The sequence below is a fragment of the Leptinotarsa decemlineata genome, unplaced genomic scaffold (assembly GCF_025532065.1).
Source record: "Leptinotarsa decemlineata unplaced genomic scaffold, Ldec_3_MD MMD2_tig00002082_RagTag_RagTag, whole genome shotgun sequence".
Taxonomy (NCBI): Eukaryota; Metazoa; Arthropoda; class Insecta; order Coleoptera; family Chrysomelidae; genus Leptinotarsa; species Leptinotarsa decemlineata.
Window position 1 is genome coordinate 5,765,555 of NW_027412573.1, and position 12,167 is coordinate 5,777,721.

Sequence of the window (12,167 nt, forward strand, 5' to 3'; positions counted from 1 at the left end):
CCATTTACGTGTTTTAAAATTTTTCTGTTTCGCCCTCTGAGTGTATAAAAGATATGAAATGATTGAATGAAAACTGTTGATCTATCAACTTCCAACTTCCGGAGTCATTTTCAGTAACGTCACTCTCTTAATTCTCTGATATATTTTTTTTTATTTCCTGCAAATAAGAGGTGCAGTATAATATAATAATATACTTCTTGTGACAGAAACTATTTTTGCACTACTGAAGGTAAAAATTGTAAAAAATTGATAGACGTCACTTTATCTGCCAAGATCTTCATTACAATGTTGGTAAATACTGAAAAGTTGTTAAGTTCAACTTTGCGAATTAGCAAATATTAATCATTATAATAATCATTATAATAATAATTATCCCTTTTTAGAAATTAGAATATTTTTTCAACCAAAATTTAACGAAAACACTGAAGTTTCAAAAAGTATAAAATCATTTCATCGCGAGCACTCATATTTTTGTTTAATTGGACGATATTGGTGAAAAATAAATTTGTTTTGAAATCTGTTGATGCATAAGAGTTTTTTTTCTCACACAAACAATATCAGTATGATTCCAAAAACAAAGTCTTAGGTTGAATGGTCTTGATAAGCCGCCTGAATATTAATATTTTGGAAAAAATAATACAAAAAAATCTAATTTTGAAATGTTGAAAAGTTTTTTCTCCACATATCAACCTACACTATACATCTTTCAATATCACTTTACCATATGACTTCATTAGTTAGTAATAGGTAGGTACTTATAAAGACATATAACATTTATTTCTGATGTATGAAATAAAATACAGATCAACACAAGAAAACTAGTTTCATATACTTCATATATCAATATCAAAACGGCAAAGCTTCTGTAGGTTTCGCCGTCTCCAAATCTTCGGCAACTTTTTCATTTGAACTTTCTACTTCCACATTTGGATGCTGATCAATTGATTCCACATTTTTCGAAGTATCTAATTCGGGTTCATTTTGTACAACAGTTTTCACATCGTATCCTTGATTGCTCACAGGACTAGCTGTTGGTAGACCTGAAGTTGCTATTACCGTGGAAGTTGGCAGTATTTCTTCAATGGAAATCGTAGATGAGTCTGGAGGGCACCTGAAGAATAAAATATTGAAGCGGAATTCAATTTTTTGAGAAAATAGTCTACTGAGTGGCACAAATAAGATTCAATTAGTTGGCTTCAAACATTTTGGTGATCGATGATGCACCTATTCATAATGAACAAACCTACAAAAGACCAACGATATCAACCAAAAGAGCCGATATGCAATCATGGTTATCAGAGAGGAATATTCTATTAGGAAAACACATGCTGAAATATGAATTATATGCTCTCATAAACAACTATAAACCAACATTCAAGCGATACGAAATAGATCAGCTCTTTCTTGAAGCAAATCACAACATTGTACGATTACCGCCATATCATCCAGATTTGAATCCAAGTGAGTTGGTTAATGTTTGACTGAAAGAATACGTGGCAAATAAAAATGTTGCAGTTTCAAAGATGTCATGCAATATCGCCACGTTTTTTTCTGATCGGTTTTCTTCCTAGCGAAGGAAATCTCGTTGAGAAAGAGCAAAGAAATTGGAGGTCGATTTTATGTCAAATAAACTCATGACAGACATCATCATTGATAGTCTGATTATTGATTTAGATGATGAGGATAGCGACACTGTCTCAGAGGATGAAGATGGTAATCTATCTGGCATCGAAACACTTCCTGGCGGAAAGCATAATCAATAGTAGGCGAGAAATCATATTATAATTTTTAGGCAACCAATCTTGAAGAATAAATGTATTGTATCTATGTATATGGTGGTATGTTACCTGCTTCGTTTCGAAATAATTTCTGGTAACTATTTTCACGAGCAACGATACTACTTAGATATAAAAGCATACACCTAAATCAATTTAACAAAACGTGGTACACCAAATCTCTTTTGTATGGTGGAGAATGCATAAAATTAGCAAAAAATATTAAAAAAAAATAAATCTGACTTAAAGAATTTTTTGCGTCAACACTCCTTTCATTCACTAACAGAATACTTTGAGTTGAATATTAGGACTACGTCCACTGAGCTATAGACAATTTTACACAGTTTTAATATGTTTTATTATGTACATTTCATTTTATATTTTTAACAAGTTTTGTAAATGGTTGGCATCCAACTAACTCTCGACTTATAGTTGTTTCTATATGCTCCATCAATTACTTACTGTTGTTACGTGTAATTACCCGATTATTTAAACTTTTATATTTATCTCAGATTACCATTGGACTTATGTCATGAAAATGATTTATGGAGATTAATAAAATTATCTATCTATCTATGCATTCAATTATCGGTTATAAGTTTATTCATTTTCTCTTAATTCATTAATATCTGAAGATAATGTAGATAAGTATCTATTATTATTTCCAATTGTATATCACTCATTATCTTTCAATTATTTTGCACCTGCACGAAAGGAAAAATTTGGGTTTCCGTTTTCTACTGGTATATGTGTAGTTGTAGACACTTGCCAAATTTATTTATGCCAATATTTTTTTTCTCGATTGTACTTCATGAAAGAGTCGGTAGTGGACAGTTACCATCTCTCTTTATCGTTCGCTTGCTGCAAGCAGCTTCATCGGACCAGAACCTGTCATTGGCATCCCTTTATGCTTTGCCAAGCAAATATTGAACACCTGGCACGAAGATTTATGGACTTCTGGCAGAATCGTCCAGGATTGGCTCACACCAAGGCGTTTATTCACCCTTCGAAGCTTGATACCAAACAGTTGTTGGACTACAGTAGGGACGAACATATGCAGAGACTCGGACTACTGTCGGAGGATAGTGTGTGTCGCCTCTGTTTGGAAAATGATGAAACAGCAGAGCACATACTTTGTGCCTACCCCGCTGGGGACCGAATCAGGCTTTTAGAGTTCGGCAGAGCCATACTCTTACCATCTCACTTGGAAGACCACTCACCATACAAACTATTCGGCTTCGTTGAGAAGCTGGGTTTATTTGGTCGAGTGTGAATGAGGTGAGCCACAATAAACCCTTGTGGATTGCGGTGGAGGGTCGTATAGACCCACTCACTTTGGACCTAACCTAACCTATCGTTCACGCTGTATCTAGGTAAATCTTTTTAAATTTTGTATATATCCATGATTTTTTTATCGTGAACCATCATTTTATTAGAGGAACGTTACCTGAAAGAAAATTGTTCTTTTCGCTTCGCCGATATGAATTTGAAAAAAATGTGTCTAGATGTAAGACAGTTTGAGCACAGTATACTATATACAGTAATCCCACTTCGGGTGATTTTTGGTTTGAATTTTCTACACGCAGACCCAGGAGTTGCAGTCTCAGGTCTGCGCAAACGACGAGTTCAAGACAGGTACCTACGCAACCCTTCCATAGTTGTCGAATTTCATGGGTTTCACTCAACCTACTGAAAAATTTGTTTGTTGAACACTACACTACACTTACTTTTTTACTTCTTCAAGTCCCAAATAGTACTACATAATTCAGAAAGAAAAGGCTCTAGATATTCTTAAATCTTGAGTGATGAATTCGATTAGGAATATTTTTAATAATTGGCCCTTAATATAATCGAATCGGCATACTCGTCCGCCATCTTTAATTCTTAAATCAATAAATTAATATACTATATTTGGCCCCAAAAATCATTCGCATGGATTCGTACCATGGTTCATGAATAACAAAACTCATTCTTCATCTTGTCTTTTTTCTTATTGAAATGAAAATATATTTTGTCACATCCGAATATGAACATCTGCGCCGATCCCATGAATTTTTAAAATCTACTTGAAACATAGTTCATCATTGTCCAAATGATCTGGGTTACTTGAATATTACACAAATGCAAAATTATCATTTGTACAATTTTCTCAGGTTCCCAACATGGTTTTCATCGACTGTATTTTTTTGAGCAGTTTATATGAATAGTTATGTTGAGCAGTGTTTAGACGCTTTGGTTGAGATTGTAGTAGGGAGAAATGTCATTATTGTCAAATACGTCAGGATTGTAAAAATTGAAACTCCTGGACACCAACATCAAAGGGACCGACGCTAAGTGGGACTACTGTATATAGGTATACTGTGGTTTGAGTATTGATGAATTTATTGATAGTTCTGTAAACTCGTATTACCTGTCCAAATCACTGGGAATTGTTAGAGGTTTACATCCCTTGATAGCATAAGTGACCACTACTCTGGGATCCTGCACTATGGTTGTTTCAAGTTTAGTCAAAGTAACTGTTACAGTTGGAGCATAAAATCCAAAATATTCTCCCCAAGCCTGTGGATTGAGTTCTGATCTACTCGAATTATCTTCTTTCTCACCGTTGTTCAATAGCTGACTGAAAAAAAAAAAAAACGTTGAAAGACAAACATAGCGAATGACAACGATATCACCCAATTAATAATAATAATAATAGCTTTATTGTCCAAAAGTTACCCATTTACAGGACAATATAAAATTTTATTCACAATACTTAACCATAAACAACGAAAAATAAAATGAACAAAAAAGGAAAACTAATTCTGATTAATATAGAATAAAGAAAATACTTTTGTCTAGTTTCTACTGTGTTTATTTATTCGTTACGACCGGTTTCGGCTCAAGTAACTCTTACTTACTTGAAAATGGCCGAAACCGATCGTAACGGATAAATAAACACAGTAGAAACTAGACAAAATTATCTTCTTTGTTCTATATTCAACGTGAATTTCTACAAAATAAATAAGTCATCAATCGAACAAGTTAATTCTGATTACCTACTTCAAGTACACGTTTGCAATTCTAATAATGTTATGAATGTTAGTGAATAATATATCACAATGGGAACAAATGCTATTAAAATGCTTACACATAACATATATTGGAGAATTGATCATAATGTTAGTTCTTGCTCTGGGATGTCTAAAAATGTACTGAGATCGTGAAACCAGCCGTGGTTCATTGAAGTTAATTTGTTCCAGAAATTTATGACAGTCAACTCTCTCATTCACCAATTTGAAAAAAATTATGAGCGACGCAAATTTTCTGCGATGCTCTAAACAAAAGAGTTCCAAACGTTCATATATGATATCATTACTGATACCTCTTTCAGGGTAAGAACCCTCTATTCTGAAAATTAGAAATTTACAAAACTTTCTTTGAACTCTTTCAATAGCTGCGTTATGAATCTCATAGAATGGACTCCAGACGATACTTGCATATTCTTTCTTCGAACGTACGTAGGTGAAATACAATAGCTTTATAGCTTTAATATTATGAAAGTTCCTGCAATTTCTAGCAATGAAATCATAAGCTCTCAAAGATTCTGAAACTTTTTATGAAATATGTCTAACAAATGTTAATTTATGGTCGAATATTACCCCTAAGTCTTTGATCTCATTACATCTCAGCAGATCTGCATCCTGTATTACATGCGGAAAGGTATAAACTTCTTTTTTTCAACTATAACTCACTACTTTACATTTCTCCACATTGAGTTTCAATTTATTACTGCTGCACCAAGCAACAAGAGATTCTAATTGAGATTGAAGATTTACACAATCATCTACTTCCTTAAATATAGAAAATAATTTCAAGTCATCCACGGAGTATACCCGCTCACAAGCTGAACTTTCTCATAAGTCATTAATAAACTATAAAAACAAAAGAGGACCTGGGTTGGAGCCCTGAGGCACACCAGAAGAAGCTAAAAATGTTCTAGATTTATAATCGTTATAGGACACCAAATGTTTTCTACATGTCAGATAGGATTGTATAAGCTGACAGACCGTTGATCACAAACACCCAATGAAAATCCCAGAGAAACCAATTAACTCAAAGACACCAACTAGCAATCGTGTGGCGTACTAGTCGATAGAAGTAAAAGTAAACCTGGAACCTCTAGCGTAGAATAACTCCAAACAAAAACCATTGCGTTTGCTTAGGGCACATGATTCTCGGACCCAATGATCGCTCACGTCATGATGTGGGGAGTGGCCATTGGTTCATAATGCTGCCGCACCCTCCCGACTGTGTTTGAGCTTCGCGACAGAGACCGGCCAGCTTAGGTATAGTCAAAGTAACTGGTATGGTGCATACTTAAAGTCTCGGGCCCTCAAAGGCCAAAAAAACCAATACAATTGGCGGTTTGTATTGGATGAGTTTCACTAACCGAGTTTTTTGATTGAAGTCATGTTACAGTGACAAATAGAATGCGAGCCGTCGTTTTGTCAATGTTAAGTTCAGGAACTGATTGCGATTTGAGTGTTGAAATTCGATATTGGTTTGTTATAATTACTCAAAATTTTTGTTATCTATTTAAAATGTGGTATTCTTGGACAAGTACTAATATTATTAACGAGTGTGATAACAACGCAGACTTTTTCCTGTGTAGTGATTCTAATAGCGATGGTGAACAATGCCAAAAAGAGATACCAGTGAATAAGTTTCGGATGCATTTGAATACTGAAACACAGAGTATTCTTCAACGTATATAAGAATCTACATCTCAAGTTTAGTTTTGAGGGAAACAAACTATTACAAGCAATATCAGATTTGACCGAAATTCCTTTCTCAACTGTACGTTAAATAGTCAAAAACAATCTTTATGAACGCAAGACGAGATGTGATACGGAATCACCAAAACCTTTAGATGTTCATCTAATAAAATTATTGAAAAAAAACAATATACCACTGTTATGAAAGCAATGAGATTCCTACAACTGAAATCATAAGGAAGAAATTGAATACTTCCGACCATAACGTGAGCTGCTGTGACAAAACTCTTCAGGATTGGATAAAGAAACTAGAATTTAGATTCGAAATAATAAACAAACGTCAAGCAGTTATGGAAAACAGAAGAATAGTGAAATTGCGTAACAAATACTTAGAACAAATAACTATATATAGAAAAGAACAACGGCAAATTTTCTATGTGTACGAAACTTGTCATGACACTCACGTCAAAGTACGACAGGGTGGACTGATGGTTTGAGAATGTGTACGCCTAACATGCCTGCAAACAAAGGATCGCGACTAATCATTGTGCATTGCGGAGGAAGTAAAGGATGGGTTCCGAATTTTTTGAAATTATGTGGGAAAAATGGTTTGAAAACACATTGATTCCAAATTTGAATGCGAACAGTGTAATAGTTCTTGACAATGCTTCCTCATTCGCGACAGCTCATCAAAGTACCGAATAAAAATTCGAGGAAAGATGAAATACAAAGTTTTTCAATGGATATCTATTTGTATTTTGAAGATTACTATACCAAAAACCAACTACTTGAAGTTTTACAAGCAAAAACATTTGAAAAAGTGTATGCTCTTGAGAGTATTGCTGAAAAGTATGGACACACCATACTGAGACTTCCCCCCTATTTTTGTGTTTTCAATCCCATTGAGTTGATTTGGGAAAATCATCAGGCGTAAAAATAATTTTCCAAAATTTGATAAGAAGGTAATAAAGCTAATTAAAGAAGAAGTATCTGATATTATCGCGAAAGACTGGTAGAAAAGGATTAAAAAAGTAATTTTAGTTGAAAAATACTATATGAAGATTGGACACTTCCATAATAATGGTGAAAATAAATTCATTATTGATAAATGACGACAGTGATAGTCAAACAGAGAATATGGAAAAGAAATTATCAGAATCTAGTAGTATTAGAACAGTTGAAAAACTCACCTATTTGCATTGAAATACGGAAAATGAAGGAATCTGGCAATCCTACAGGGAGGTAGAGTTGCATCGACCTGTACACAAGAAGACGGCACCAATGACGTTACTACACTGGTATCGACAACAGTACTTGTGTAAGTACCTCTAATGCCTCTAGGATATCGTCGATTATCGACGACATTTCCACAGCCCACGTGAAATATTAAAACTGATGTTAACAATAAGATATGCATTGAATGCATTTTGAATCACCACTGACAGTTTTGTTATTTCACCGAAGGTATTTATTGTGCCCTTATCTACCTACATTTCGTGGCTTTTTTCGGGGGCTAAGTGGCACCATTTCCTGTGAGTTCAATCAGAAATAATTGGAATAGATATAGGCACCGGAAACATTTGTGTTTTGATTTTTACATTTTTGGGTAAATGCTAAAATACCTTTCAAAGGTAGGAACATTGTTTTCAGTTCTACTTATTTGGGTTTGAATCATTGTAGAACGACAAAATTTCGATGTCATGTGGTTTAAGGTAACATCACATGGAGTCAGGGCCGTAGCGAAAAGAAAAACTAGGGGGGAGGGAATCCAAATTTTCCCAACTTCAATAGCAAAATTTCTCAACTTTCGAAAAATTAGTTACTACTATAATATATTAATTTTCTTACTTATCTATCCAAAGATTAGCTGAATGCTTATGCCCGTTAGGGTATGCACAAACAAAAATAAATTTTGGTAATTATAAAAATAATAATGGGAATTATTCTACTTTGGACCAAGGTCCTTGGTCTCTTCCACCATATTGACCATGTATAGGAATATTCAATACAAATGAAAGGAAACAACACTTAAATAATATTGTGCTTATTGTTTTCTACTATTATTTTTTCTATCTTCACGGCCCGAAATTTCCCAACTTTTCCAAGTCGAAAAAACAGCGAAAAGTTGGGAAGAAATTAAACTTTTTTAAAGTTTTCAAACAACTCAGAATTTCAAAGTATGGGATCTCCAAGTTATGCATGTTGGGAAATCTCCTGGTTCTTTCCCTTTTCTTATTACCTCTCCCTTTCTTTTCTCTCATTTTAATTTTTTTAATATTAGGTATTCATTTCTTCACTATTATTTTTTTCTATCTTCATGCCCCAAAATTTCCCAACCCCCTCATGGCGACGGCTTTGCATGGAGTCACTATAGATTTATTCCAAATAACAAATCCCAGTGCTTTGCGCTAAGCTTTGCAATAAGCAAATTACAATCGACTTCCCTATTCTTAATCTATGTACACGACACCCTTTTAACTTAAAAAATTCTACAAGATGGCGATGACACAATCCTTTACTCCTTTGGCCCTAATACCCGCATCTTACAAACACAATCCCAAACAATAATAAACCACTTTGAGCACTGGTGCGAAAAGTGGCGCGTCAAAATGAACTCCTCCAAAACCCAAATCATCCTATTCAGACACCCTAATACCTCCAACTCCAGGACTCCAGGGGTTTATTTTTACGAGTACCCTCAACTGGGGGACCGACCTTCGAGAAACTCTGCACAGAGTCCGAAAAAGAGCTTTCTCGATGTTATGTTTCAGGTGGAAATTTCGACCACCCTGTAAATTGTTTTCGAAAATTTGATGAACCTGTTCATGACTTGATGCTTGAGGTGTGATTCCGTGAAATTTCATATTTTCAGCTGTTACTGTCTATGAGTTATGATTTTTTCGGAGTGGTGCTGTAACTGTCAAATTTTTCAGAAAAAAAAATAATATCTCTAAAACTAACAAATTTGGATATAGGCATTGTTATACAAAGTGGGGCTAAAATGTGCTGAGAAATTAAAAAATGTACAGGGTGTCCTTTTTGAAACAAGTAAGTTGCCCTCAAATTCCGGTATAACAGAAAGAGACCGGAAGTAGAAATAATCTCAGTTGAGAAGGCCCACTACCACAAAATTTCAAGTTCTCATTTTGAATCGGTCTCCATATATTCCTAACGAACGCTCGTCGTGAAAGACCTATACAATGAAGTCGCCCCGGAGCGTCAACTAATTTTTGTTGTTGTTTTATAATTAATTTCATGATTTGTATTTTAGAATCATCAAAAACACACAATAAAAATTTTTTTCTACACCCGTACTCTAACAATACACTTATATGACCATAATCCGTTTCATAATGATATCCATTATGATACAGATATTTCATAACGATACAGATTATCAACCAATAGAAACCCATAATTTTTCAATCAAGAATCCTGTTCCTTTGTTTGTCTTAGATTCTAACCTAAGCAACTAATTGCTTTATTTGTCAAAATCAGTTTTCATATTACCTACCTATATTATCAAAATGTCTGAAAACAGCGATATAGAAGGAATACCATCGACTCCAATATTTTTAAAAGATCAGATTAATTACAGTTGTTATATTCAATATAAATATAATTAGAATCTTTATAGTTTTCATATATCCATGATAATACCATTAAGTTTGTGTTTTTTTTTTAAATATGAGTTAATTACTGTAAATGTGTTCAATACAAATATAATATTTATAGTTTTTCATTATTTATCGGATTTAGAAAAAATAGCGTATGCAACTCTCATGTAATGGTTATTAATACACTCGCATATACCATACAAAACTCGCCTTCGGCTCGTTTCGTATCCCAGTTAATGCTCGTGTCTTAATAACCATCATTACATGATCGTTGCATAATATACTAATATAATAATATTTTTTGAATGATGCAACTAATTTTAATATTAACATATGTCACAAAAAGAATTTGAAGCTTCATAACTTCAATTTATTATATGCGAGCGCTTTCGATAGCTGGCTGTGCTGTCATCTTCTTGGCTCTTCTCAAACTATTCGCAGTTGTAAATGGAACTTGTGTGACCTAAGGATTACCGAGGTCTTGCCTCCTGACGTTCGATTCCCAGAACTAGAATTATGTATTATGTCAATGAAATCATTCAAACTTTGGTCTCTATCCGTACTTTATCTAGTTTAGTATCTCCACACGTATACTTGAATTTCAATAATCATAAATTTGTTTTCAAAGAAAGTAAAGTTTTAATAAAAATTTTCTAATTGTTTGAAACCACTTTTGTTCACACATTGAATAATAACAGTACCCATTGATATTCTTTCTCTACTCAAACGTATAATAAAGCAAACATTGAAAACCCAATATTAAAATGAATAGTCTATAAACTTATGAAGCTTCAAAGTGCATTGTTCATTGTTGTTATTGCCCCTCAAACGCATCATTCCATTAAATGCGTTTGGTAGAAAGTAGGGAAACCTGAATATGCCACTTTTCTTCGCGGACAACGAAAATATTTAAATTGGTTCAATTTTATTGTTTCCCGCTATGATGTATTTGCTAGTACTGATCGGTTTATTGTTGACCTGGATTTGGTAAATTACATATAACCGGCCAAGTTGGTTTAATGCGTAAAATCATATTCGCGGTGAAATATTCAAATTCAAATAATTTATTAAATGAGTTTCTCATGGCACTTCTATTAAAAAATTAAATGGAAAATTCTGCTTCAGTCATTGAAAAAATGGTGACTCAAATTGTCTTACAATTAATATTTCAAAGACTCCGTTAATTTGTGTTGTTTTCTGCAGCAACCAAGTGTTGTTTAACCTTGCACTTGGCTGCACAGTACTGATGGTAGCTAATGAGCCAGAAACATGTGTCGGTAATTGTCAGGGATTTGCATATTTTCGGAGTGCTTTGTCCATGAATTCTCCCTGTTTTTGATATATTGTCGTTCAGGTGTGAATGGGCATAAACAAAAGATATTTCATGAAGTTACATTATACGGGGTCGAAAATAAATAAAGTTTGCATCACATGTGACCAAATTTCAACAGCACCACTTGTATTTTGTAGAAAAACACACATTCAGTATGATGCTACCTGGAAGAAAATACGTATGGAATGAACAAGTTTGATAGAGGTTGCGTTGAGACTTGTATAGCATAAAAGATGGAATTCACAAAAAATGGACAAAAAAGTAAAATTATCCTATGTAGCTGAAATTTTGTATATGGGTTGAAATTACTATTCAAAAAAACTTTTTTCGATAATTTTCACCGATATTTTAAAAAATAACCCCACTTCTGATTTTTTTTGTGAAAAAATCGAAATTTGACGGATGAAACTTTTGTAAATCACTTCGTCGTCTGTATCAATCGACTGTGAGTTGGCCAAAGTCGCGCTCGACCATACTTGTGCTTCTCGATTGATTTAGCGTTCGCGTCGCTTCGAGAAGATTCCTATCGGCTTTCAGAGACTTCCATTACGATATATAAACCCTACCAACAGGCATATGGGCAAGTCTAGTTGAAAGTACGATACGAAATAAGGTGATAGACATTTGAGTATTAATCTCGAAATCAGTTAAAGTTTTAGTATCATAATAGCAGTGTAGTAGTGAA

At 33.9% G+C, this 12,167-nt stretch overlaps 1 protein-coding gene across 1 annotated transcript; it reads right to left on the minus strand.

The window, feature by feature from the left end:
- Window positions 1-649: 649 nt before the first annotated feature.
- On the minus strand, window positions 650-7,982 carry LOC141482908 (uncharacterized). The gene is made up of 3 exons (XM_074176906.1): window positions 7,723-7,982; window positions 4,186-4,395; window positions 650-1,111 (listed from the first exon to the last, which is right to left on the minus strand). The coding sequence occupies exons 1-3, from the start codon at window positions 7,956-7,958 to the stop codon at window positions 847-849; spliced, it is 711 nt and encodes a 236-aa protein (XP_074033007.1). The 5' UTR covers window positions 7,959-7,982; the 3' UTR covers window positions 650-846.
- Between the last annotated feature and the right edge of the window lie 4,185 nt (window positions 7,983-12,167).